This window comes from Girardinichthys multiradiatus, chromosome 5 (assembly GCF_021462225.1).
Source record: "Girardinichthys multiradiatus isolate DD_20200921_A chromosome 5, DD_fGirMul_XY1, whole genome shotgun sequence".
In the NCBI taxonomy this organism is placed as follows: domain Eukaryota; kingdom Metazoa; phylum Chordata; class Actinopteri; order Cyprinodontiformes; family Goodeidae; genus Girardinichthys; species Girardinichthys multiradiatus.
Genome location: NC_061798.1, coordinates 29,257,007 through 29,269,407, shown reverse-complemented (window position 1 = coordinate 29,269,407; position 12,401 = coordinate 29,257,007). Strand labels below are relative to the sequence as shown.

Sequence of the window (12,401 nt, the reverse complement as noted above, 5' to 3'; positions counted from 1 at the left end):
GTAATAGCAATTATTCTTTTTAGTGTTCATATTTACCTTGGGATTGATGGCTGCTTTTTTTTTTAATCGTTTTTTTTATGCAAAATCTGCATTCTGTGTCTTGGTTTTTTACATTTTTCTCCCACATAAAAAGTCTAGAATCCAATTATAAAACTTACCTCCAAAATTAAGATTTGCTAATTTATCTCCTTCCATAACATATCGTATGCTTTATGTCAAAAAAGACAGTCACCACAATTAGTTTGTTTGGGCTTTTCTTATTTCTTACTCCAAACACAGTACAGCATCCATCGTATTTCTCACTCTTGGAGAACCACTTGAAATGGCAGAATATGTTTTTGCTTTCTAAGAAATATGTCTGTTACAGTTCTCTCAATTGTCTTTCCTAACTGAGAGGTAAGTGCAATCAGCCTGTAATTAGAAGGATCAGTTGCACTTTTCCAGGCTTCATCAATGGGACTATAACTGACTGTCCTTGCAGCAGGAATTCTTCATGACTCAAACCAAATCGAAGAGCACAGCTTCAAGAGATTTGTCACTCCAGTGTCCCAGGAATGAGTAGCAAATGCCATCCTTGCATGGTGTTGACTGCTTTACATTAGAGATGGCTTTTTCAACTCAAAACGATTAAACAGCATATCAAGAATTTAATACGCTGTGAGTAGGGGGCAGTTATTAATAATTATCATTAATAATTATTAACCAAAACCATGCTAAATGGCCCTGCGATGGACTGGCAACCTGTCCAGGGTGTACCCCGCCTCTCGCCCATAGACTGCTGGAGGTAGTCACCAGCTCCCCTGCGACCCGCTATGGAATAAGCGGTAGAAAATGCCTGACTGACTGTGCTAAATGTAACTGTATTATCAACCATTTTACCAAAAGGGGTAAAACAAGCACCAACCTTAGTCGACAGAAAATCACTTCTACACAAAATAGGCACAAATACCTGCTCTTTATGCGTAAATTTATTGAACAAAATAATCCCTCTTACAATCAGACTTTTCAGCTCAACAAGCTTTCACCTAACTTGACATTCACTAATCTACTGAAATGATAAATAATAATCAAGAATAAACATCAGTTAATAAATAATGCAAAATGGGGATCAAACTAGCAATTTATGGACAAAAGTGGGAAAAATTGAAGCTTATATAAGGTAAATATCACCTCTGCCTTGATGTCAGAGCTACAATGAATGCTGGATGGTGTAGTATCGCTGCGCTTCTCTGAACAGGAAAAATGTCAAAATAAAAAGAAATAGCTAGGAACAATTGCTATTGCTGGCAACGGTGGATCCATTCACAAATTGGCCCTTGTAGATTAAAGACAGGATGCCATCAAAGTTAATGTACATGCAAAAGTAGACAGACAAATACTTTTGGCAATACTATTTAGAAAATGTACACTACCACTCAAAAGTTTTAGAACCACTTAATCATTTAATGGTTTTCTTTATGTTAATGACAATTTACATTGTATGCAGATTCTCACTGAAGGCGTCAAAACTAAATGAACACAAATGGAATTATGTAGCAAAGAAAAATTATAAAATAACTTTAAATATAAAAATGTTTAGTTATTTTACACTTTTTGTTTACTACATAACTCCATGTGTGTTCATTCAGTTTTGATGCCTTCAGTGAGAATCTACAATTTAAATAGTCATGAACATAAAGAGACCCATTTGGTGAGAAAGTGTATCTAACACTTTTGACCGGCAGTGCATCTTGAAAGCAGGTTTTTCTTTTTTCATCTGTTTATTGTCATGTAAACAATGACAATAATTAACATTTTCAAATAATTTTATCCTTCCTGCCCCTAGTGGAAACTCCTAACAAGTTGAGAAACCTCTGGAGCTGTCTTAAATAACCGAGAGAATAAGAGTGATTCTTAGCCTTAAAGCTGTGGCCTGAACATTTGAACAAGCACACCTTACACGCCCCTCCCCCCTTGCTCTCTACTACGCTACAGCCCTCCCTCCACAGCAGGGCCTGCCGTGATCGCCCTGCTTGCTTTTCATAATTGGTCTTCTGTTTATCCGTCTTTGTTTTCTGAGCAGATGCCACTCAAGAAATTTTCAGTTTTCCTGTAACGCTAGGTTGTTTCTCCGCCATTAGCACAGCTGCAGCACACCGGCAATCTTTAGCTTGAACAACAGTATGCGCCGTGCTGGAGAGGGATGTGAGCAGCGCATACACAAGAGTGATTGACAATGCTAAGACATCCTCCTGGCTCTGATTGGTTGTTTCTGACCAGGAGTGGTGTATTTCTGCAGATGGCAGTAGGACCACTGGGAGGAGCCAGTGGAGCTTGATTTTTTTCACAGATCATCCAGGAAATAGTGACAGTTTTAACAAATACATAAAAAATACATTTTTACAAAAGTTACCTAATGCAGCTTTAAGGATTTTGATAACTTGCATTCACACTTAAGTCTAAAAGCAGGAGTACATCTCAGAAATTCTCAACACTTACTAAATTCCACTTTGAGAAGTTTGATAAACACGGGCCCTGAGCTCCAACCACAGACTTTTCTGTCAATTTTTGTCTTGTCTGCTGCCTTAAGCAGATTTCAATTGTCATACGCTATTTTACTTTTATTAGAGTATTTTATTAAACTGAGCTTTGTTATGACTTTACTAATGGGTCACTCTATACAAACAATAAATATGGACACACTTTAAAAAAAATACAAGAAATGTTAAATAAAACACAGAAGCATCTAAAAAATACTATATCAAGATGCAAGTGTTGTGCAATGTAATTATGATTCTTTGTCTTTTTGCAACTATTAATAATTTGAATGAACAACAATTAATACATTTATTTTTAAAGTTAGGCTGTAAAATGTTTGACTAACAAATCAGAGCACCACTGCTAGACAATTGTGATTGGATTAACTATTAGCAACTATTAATCATTATAATTAACAGCTAATTAACAGAATTACTAATAAAGTTAGAATATAAATATACTTTAAATACCATTTATACAAATATTAGTGTATATTAGCACCACTGACATCCTATGGCCAATCTGCGTTTAAAACACTCATTGAAATACAATTTGTGGTAACTTTAAACAAAACACAGAACAAATAAACTAGCCTCATGGCTTAAAGGGCCTGTTAGCACTCAGGCTCAATTGCCATTAATTTTTTAGCACCAGGAACAAAGCAAAACACCATAAAATAAACAATATTTAGGTTGTTTAATCAAAAACTTGTCTAGGGACAATGAGCTGCGTGAAAGACGGCAAACAAAGAAATAGCGGCGGCTGCTTTCAGTAGCAGTTTGGAGCAGGGAAAGCTTCTGCTCAGACCGCATGCTTTAGATGTGCATAGCAGCGTTTTCCCTGCTGGCCACTTCTTCAGGCAGTGGGGAAAACCGCTTCAATTAAAAACACCGTCTCTTTTGGGTGCACCTCTGGCTTAAATTCCCTTTCTGCAGAAGCTTAGAAAAAAAGGTTTAAGACACCTTGTCTTAATTACCCCGTGATATAAATGTTGGAACGACGTACAGCAGATCATGACTTAAACTTTGGCTGGTTTTTATGAATGATAGATACGAAGACATCGGACCGTAGTCAACTTTGGACCCAAGCTTCAAAGAAGCATAGTCTTACTTGTCAGCAGGTTTTGCGTGCGTCATCTCCTTAATCCAATCAGCTGAGTTGTCCTGGGTACAAGAGAAATAGGTGTGGCTGGGAGATGTTTTGATAGTGGCTCCATGACATCATGGGGATTCCTGCTGTGGCTCCTCCTTCCTGGGGCTGGCCTTAAAATGGGTTAGTGCTGTGCATCTCCTTGTGCATAGTTCAGTACGTGTTATATCCAATGGCTGGGCATAACAAAATGTCCTCAATTGAGAATTGAAGGGCAAAGGCAATCAATTGAAGTTTACTTGTTTTTTTATATTGCACCAGTTAGCAACAAATGTCACCTGAATGCAATTTATAGGACAAACAGATCGAGTTTATACACAGAAATATGTAATAAAATCAATACATCTGATCACAGACTTTATTCAATGACACGAAAAATAATTCAAACCTAGTTAAAACACGATTAAGCAAAATTCAAGATAATCTGTTCAAACATGAGGAAACCTTCCAGCAAAAGCCAGGTCTGTGCGAACATCTGCTGAAACTGACTGGGAGTTGAGAGATTAAATATTTTGAATAAAACATGTCTAGCAAGGAAAATACCAGGTATACAAATAAACAAATCTGTAATGTAAGCAACAAAAAACAGAAAATTAACCACTAGAGAAATGCTGAAACCCACGAGGGAGGACTGTTGCCTTTAATGACAAAGTACAACTATTACACAGCAAACTGCAAATGTGCAGGTGAGTGAGTATTTCTAGCTAAACAATTCTCCCTCTAGTATTGATTCTCAATTTGTTTTTTTGGGTAAATCTTTGTCCACAGAGATCACAACAATGGCATCGCTCCTATGTGGATTTTCATATGTCTGTTTAAAGAATCAGTTCGGCTAAATCTTTGTCCACAAAATTCACAACAGAAAGGTTTCTGTCCTGTGTGGACTCTTATGTGTTTGTTTAAATTTCCTTTTTCACTAAATCTTTGACCACATAGATCACAACAGAAAGGTTTCTGTCCTGTGTGGATTCTCTTGTGTGTGATTAAACTAGTTTTTTGGGTAAATCTTTTCCCACATAGGTAACAACAAAAAGGTTTCTCTCCTGTGTGGATTATCTTGTGTCTGTTTAAAGACCTTTTATCACTAAAACTTTGTCCACAAACATCACAACAGAAAGGTTTCTGTCCTGTGTGGCTTCTCATGTGTGAATTTAAATGAACTTTTTGAGTAAACCTATGTCCACACAGATCACAACAGAAAGGTTTCTGTCCAGTGTGAATTCTCATGTGTGAGTTTAAATTAGCTTTTTGGGGAAATCTTTGTCCACAAAGATCACAACAGAAAGGTTTATCTCCTGTGTGGATCCTCTTGTGTGTGTTTAAAGACCATTTCTCGCTAAATCTTTGTCCACAAAGATCACAACAGAAAGGTTTCTCCTCAGAGTGGATTCTCATGTGTCTGTTCAAATTTGCTTTATGGGTAGATCTTTGTCCACAAATGTCACAACAGAAAGGTTTCTCTCCTGTGTGGATTCTCATATGCAAGTTTAAATTTACTTTTTGGGTAAATTTTTGTCCACAAATATCACAGCAGAAAGGTTTCTCTCCTGTGTGGATTCTCTGGTGTCTCTTTAAAGTTTGTTTCAGAGTAAATGCTTTACCACATTCCTCACAGTTAAACTTCACTCCTTTCTTTACTTTTTTTCGTGGGCCCACATTTTTCTCCTCTGTAACAAAATTATCCATAGAGCTTGAAGATGGCATTTCTGAATGGGTCATGTGTTTTTCAATTGAAAAACTGAGATCAATTTGTTCAGCAAACTCAGAGCAGCTAAAAGGCTTGTTAATGTTTTCATCTGACTCAAGAGCTCTGCTCTCCTTCCAGTCATTGTCCATATCTTTAGTTTTCAGTCCAGAGTCTGAAAATGTTTTGGGCTCAGACGCATGGTGCTTTACATAATTGTCCTCCTGTGTGCCTTCAGTCACTGAGAAAATGCAACAACCTCCATGATCTTGTATCCTGATGGATTCTTCTCCATTGTTTTCTTCTGGAAGCTCTATACCTTTAACTTGGTGTAGATAAAGTTGTGAGAGAAGACAGGACTGCTTATCATCTTCATTCTTTATGGTAGTAGCAGTGACTGGAAACCTGAAGGCATCAATCTCTTCCTTCTCATTGACCTGCTCTCCCCCCAGACTGGTGCAGACTTCCTCCTGTTCCTCCTTAATGTGCGGGGGCTTTTGGTCATGCAGGTCAGCACAAGGTCTGTGGTCCTCAGGAGCTTCTTTAACAATCAGCTTCTGCTTAACATCTGCAGGAAACATTGCAACACATCATGCACATTAGAAAGTATTTTGATTACAGCCTGGACTGTGTTGGTTTTTCATGAAGATATAATCAGATGCTACAGTTGTGTTTAATTCTTTAAATGAATGACTTCATTTTCTTGTCCTTTATTTAGCATTATTGTTTCTAATGTCTGTTCCTTTATGTCAGCTCCTATTCAGTCAGTCTCAATAATATGTTGAAACCATTTCAGGCTCCATCTCACTTGTATATGATTGTTTCCAGAGTGCTGCAAAATTAATATTTTTCACTAGTCACTATGTAGAATAACCAGGTTTTAATTCAGGCAAAATAAGTGATGAACATGTCAACTTCTCCTCAGTTTAAAGATTTTTTTAGAGGAGCAAAATTCACGAAAGACGTTATCAACTATTAAATAATGCACAAATAAAAAGAAAGCAATGCAAATTAGTCCACAAATAAAGTCACGGGTAAAAATATTGGAATGAGACAGTGAATAAGTATTTACAAAAAGGGTGGCTAAAAATGGTTGGAAAGCCAAACAACCATATGAAACCTGTCAGTATTTAGAAAGCATCCCATTTATGTGCAAATCAAAAACAGCTGGTTTAAAATTCATTGATGGCCTATATAAAGGTTTCTTGTGAACCAAAGTATTGCACGGATGGGTGTTACTGGTTAAAGCAAAGAGCCCTTTACATAAAGATCTTAATTTTGCAAAACATACTAATGGTAATCTTACGCCTCCAATTCTAAACTTCTGAATGTTCCTGAGCACTGCTAAAACCATATTCCTGAAGTAGAAAGAACCTACACTATACTGGGTCATGTGTCTGTGCACGTTTAGTTTTCCCAAAAATTGTAATGCACTGAACTGCAATGGCCTATGTGCACAATCACTATGCAGGACTCCACTGCTGAAGAAAAAGCATTTTGCAGCTTGTTTACAGTCTGCTGCAGTAGATCTGGACATGTCTAAAGTACAGGGAGAATACAGTCTGGTCAAATAAGGTCAAGGGTGAACTCTTAAAGTTGTTGGACCCACCATGTTTGGAGGAAAAATGTTTATGCATATCACGCCAAAAAACAACACCCTGAAGTCAAGTTTGCTACAATTAAGGCTATTGATTTAATAAACTATAGAAACCTTTAAAAGAAAGACGCCATAATTGCCTCCCTGGTTGCAAATAAAAAAAGTTAATTTCTTAATATCTCATATCATTAGTGTTTTTTTATAGCATGCCCAGAACCTGTCAAAACTGGTTACTATAGTTAATGCATCACTGGCAGTGGTAATTCAACAAAACCATTATATTAAAAGGATGTTGCTTACCACCTATGAGCATGGTTACTGGAAAACCGTAGCTAGTATTACAACACTCCAAAACCATGTAATTGTAATTATTATTATTATTTTTTGCTTGGAGGTCTTATTGCCACATTATAATGAAATCCACACCCAGGGTCTTCCATTTACCTGTCCTACATTTAAACACCATAGCTCCTTAAAAACATCAATATCAATATTGAAAATATGTCTTATATTCTAGGTTCTTCAAAGTAGCCACCTTTTGCTTTGATTACTGCTCCGCACACTCTTGGCATTCTGTTGATGAGCTTCAAGAGGTAGTCACCTGAAATGGTTTTCCAACAGTCTTGAAGGAGTTCCCAGAGATGCTTAGCACTTGTTGGCCCTTTTGCCTTCACTCTGCGGTCCAGCTCACCCCAAACCATCTCGATTGGGTTCAGGTCCGGTGACTGTGGAGGCCAGGTCATCTGGTGCAGCACCCCATCACTCTCCTTCTTGGTCAAATAGTCCTTACACAGCCTGGAGGTGTGTTTGGGGTCATTGTCCTGTTGAAAAATAAATGATGGTCCAACTAAACGCAAACCGGATGGAATAGCATGCTGCTGCAAGATGCTGTGGTAGCCATGCTGGTTCAGTATGCCTTCAATTTTGAATAAATCCCCAACAGTGTCACCAGCAAAGCACCCACACACCATCACACCTCCTCCTCCATGCTTCACGGTGGGAACCAGGCATGTAGAGTCCATCCGTTCACCTCTTCTGCGCCGCACAAAGACACGGTGGTTGGAACCAAAGATCTCAAACTTGGACTCATCAGACCAAAGCACAGATTTCCACTGGTCTAATGTCCATTCCTTGTGTTCTTTAGCCCAAACAAGTCTCTTCTGCTTGTTGCCTGTCCTCAGCAGTGGTTTCCTAGCAGCTATTTTACCATGAAGGCCTGATTCACACAGTCTCCGCTTAACAGTTATTCTAGAGATGTGTCTGCTGCTAGAACTCTGTGTGGCATTGACCTGTTCTCTAATCTGAGCTGCTGTTAACCTGTGATTTCTGAGGCTGGTGACTCGGATGAACTTATCGTCCGCAGCAGAGGTGACTCTTGGTCGTCCTTTCCTGGGGCGGTCCTCAATGTGAGCCAGTTTCTTTGTAGCTCTTGATGGTTTTTGCGACTGCACTTGGGGACACTTTCAAAGTTTTCCCAATTGTTCGGACTGACTGACCTTCATTTCTTAAAGTAATGATGGCCACTCGTTTTTCTTTACTTAGCTGCTTTTTCCTTGCCATAATACAAATTCTAACAGTCTATTCAGTAGGACTATCAGCTGTGTACTGTATCCACCTCTTGCACAACACAACTGATGGTCCCAAACCCATTTATAAGGCTTGAAATCCCACTTATTAAACCTGACAGGGCACACCTGTGAAGTGAAAACCATTTCAGGTGACTACCTCTTGAAGCTCATCAACAGAATGCCAAGAGTGTGTGGAGCAGTAATCAAAGCAAAAGGTGGCTACTTTGAAGAACCTAGAATATAAGACATATTTTCTGTTGTTTCACACTTTTTTGTTCAGTATATAATTCCACATGTGTTAATTTATAGTTTTGATGCCTTCAGTGTGAAGCTACAATATTCATAGTCATGAAAATAAAGAAAACTCTTTGAATGAGAAGGTGTGACCAAACTTTTGGTCTGTACTGTATACGAGTCTGTCTGAAATGAATTTAAACTCCAAATGGCACCAGATTTATCCAACGTCACAGATATAAACTCTTGGATAGATATTTGTACTTTATGTAAAACAATCGACAACTCAAAATATGTGGTTATAATGGGGGTCAATGGGAGCTAATCGGTACCGAAGGTAGTGTACGCAAAATGCATAGGTCTTGTTCTACATACCTTGCAATCAAAAGGATGAAGACATTTAAAAAATAAAAAGCAAATCCTGACAAAAAATATCAAGAGGGGCACCATCCCTTACAATGCGCACACAGAACTGAGCAGAACACGCAACTGGGTATATTTTAGAAATAAAGTACAAGTATGACAACCATCCTTAACCCTTGAGGCACCCCGGGGGACCAAACGTGTATTTTCTGCTTATTTGGTTTTTGATTCTCAATATCTCAGAACTTGAATCTTAACCAGAATTTGCTTTTTATTTTTAAAATGTCTTTATCCTTTTGGTTGTAAGGTATGTAGAACAAGAGCTGTGCATTTTGCGTACACTTTTTACCTTCGGTACCGATTTGGTCCCATTGACTCCCATTATAACCACACATTTTGATGCACTGTAATCCTGGCATTTTATAATACCTTTCACATGAGTAACAAAATATTCTAAGCCTTTATCTTTAAAATGGAGGGAAAATTGGTTTTAGGTGTGATGACCCCCTGTTAAAATTACCACAGGAATCACAGCTTTTTCACATATAGTTTTAATGGGGGACATGGTTCTCTTTACCTTTTCAAAATGCATGGCAAAAAAATATTTAACATGACAAAAATAGTCTTGGTGTGTTGGGAATGATAGAGGATATGAAAGTGGTTTATAAACAATTTTTTCTTGTTTATGTGTGTGCAATTTGAAGAATCAAAACCCAATTTGACTTTGTTTATGTTTTCTTTATCAAGAGAGAGTCCCCCCTCTCCTACAGGATGTGTGGCAAGTACATTTAAGCAGGTGCACCCTCTGTGAGAATAGCTTGCAGCCTGCAGTTCACAAACCTGTAGGCTTGTGAAGGAACCACAGCAAGGACCTTCCTTTGTGAAAGGTCTTGTGTGGAACCAGTGTGCCAAATGTGGAGCACATGTATGCAAAACGCATCTTTACATAATCTGAAGTGAATACATGGCAAAAATCCTAAAATATACGAAGAAAAATAAAAACTTAAAATAGCTTTGGTTTAGTCCAAAGGTATTTAAAAGATTCTACGCTGTGAACCGGAAACATTTTTTGCATCTTCTATTTATTTTTATTAGAATTTCATAAAGCCTAAAAATTTGGGACCTAAACGTTAAAAGTGTAAACCTTTATAACAACGGTGGTCCAAAACTAATAATGCATATAAATCAACATTGTTATCAATGTTTGATCGTTTTCCAAGCCCAATTTACCACTCACAATATGGCGGACGCGGGACGTTGCTTCCGAATAATGAACCGTTTACTGTTTTACGTCTACGTGGTACATTTGGGCCTTAAGAAGCTAATTCATTTGTCAAAACTATAGCTAAAATGAAACCATACAAACCTAATCTGTGCAGCAGAACTCTGGGGTTGAAATCAGCCTCCATCATGTTGTGCTGCAGCTCATATTCTTTGTCCTCTTCTGTAACCGTCTCAGAAATCTTCCACTGCTGCACTCTGCCACCGTTTGAGCTGCTATCTCCACATCTCTGTTGTTATCTTCTCTTCAAATGTTCCTTTCAAATGTTCCTTTAACAGTTATTGACCAGTTAGAGATCAGTTTTTACCCAAACTCAGCGAAGCAACGTTACATGACTTTGCTCTTCCTCAGACGAAGGATCCCTCTACAAGCGTCGCTCTCAGCCCCCACCACTCAGGGTTTTTAATGGCCTAGCTATGGCAGGTCGTTTTAAGATTAAATGGGCTTCACCACACTTACATCCCAGATATCTGAAGTTGATTTATGACTAGGCATATTTGTTAAGTGAAATATCTATAATTATATTTTGAGTGAGCAAAATACCATTTCAGATATCTCTAATTACATTCTGACTAGTATAAATAATTTCAGATTTACCTTTAAGTTGCATGGAGGCTCTACTTCAGGACGTCAGCAATAAATTACTGAATATCTGAAACGTAAATTTCATATATAAACATAGTAGGGCAGGTGGTTTTAACATAAAATCAGCTTCATCTGACTTTCTGCAATTGCATTCTGGATATCTAAAAATTGTTTTGACTAGTCGCAACTACATATTGAATATCCAGAATGGCAATTTAAGATATCTTCATTTACATTCTGACTGGTAAGAAGAACAATTCAAGATATCTTCAATCATATTTTGACAAATTAAAAAATGGCTTTCAAGATATTTCAAATGACGTCACTGGATTTGTCATTTAAAGGGTCACACATCCATAATTGCAATTCAAGATATCTCATACTTAATTATGACTAGTCAAAATTATATTTTTAGATATCTAAATTAAAGAAATTGCGGGTAAGGTACCCCTACTGTTGTCACTGAGTCCAAACAGTTGCCTGTGGAATTTTGGGTGGCTTCAATTGCGCTGGCTAATGAAAATAATTGTCAGAAAATGTCACAATATTGATGGAGATCAGCAGTATGGGATATGGGGAGAACTTTGTGTACTTAAAGACTGTTTAAGAAAACTACATTCTCCCAACACATTATATCTTTCTGTGACCACAGTAAATTGTGACTCAAGAGAGCACTGTTGTTGTTTCATACTGATCCTTGGCCTGTTGATGTTACACCAAAACTTGCGCAAATAGTGTGGTAGAGGAGGTGGCAGCAACGCGTCTAATGCTAGGTTTTTCTCAAAAATGTCCCTGAAATTAAAACATTTGGCTTAAATTAAACCTTAAAAAAGATAACTCACAAAGCACCCAGTGTCTATTTATTGAAGTATGCTTGCTGTTAAAACTTGCAAGTTCTGTTAAAATAAAATTAACAGCTGCAACATAAAAACCTTGTTCAAAAACAGGAGAATTTGAGTTCGACTGGCCTGACATTGCAGACCACTGACTATTAGGGCTGGGCGATATGGCATAAAATCAATAACGCAATATATTTAGCAGTTCACCTCAATAACAATAAATGGATGATAAACACCCCCTCCCAGTAAAGAATGTAATAGGCTAGCATAAATAACTCACAGCCAATTATATTGATGTTATGCATCCCCTAGACAGGCTCTTCACAATTATTTTATTGGCACTTTTATGGACTGTAAAACTACAGTGCCTGCAAATAAATGAAGTAACAATCACAGCTAAATAAATAATTCCATTAAGATTTGCACACTTACTAACTACCAGGTGCAGCCTGTGCCCAAAACACTGCACTGGCATCCACTTTTATAGCTCCACAGCTTCAACTATGTTTGCACCATTGTCGGTAGTAATGGTGACAAGATCCTCTTCCTTGATATTCCATGCAGACAAAATTGCGCTTAAAGC

General features: G+C 37.8%; 1 protein-coding gene across 1 annotated transcript; it reads right to left on the bottom strand.

The window, feature by feature from the left end:
* Positions 1–3,894: 3,894 nt before the first annotated feature.
* LOC124868352 (zinc finger protein OZF-like) lies at positions 3,895–10,771 on the bottom strand. The gene is made up of 2 exons (XM_047365528.1): positions 10,479–10,771; positions 3,895–5,918 (listed from the first exon to the last, which is right to left on the bottom strand). Exons 1-2 carry the CDS (start codon positions 10,522–10,524, stop codon positions 4,438–4,440), a joined length of 1,527 nt encoding a protein of 508 aa, XP_047221484.1. The 5' UTR covers positions 10,525–10,771; the 3' UTR covers positions 3,895–4,437.
* Between the last annotated feature and the right edge of the window lie 1,630 nt (positions 10,772–12,401).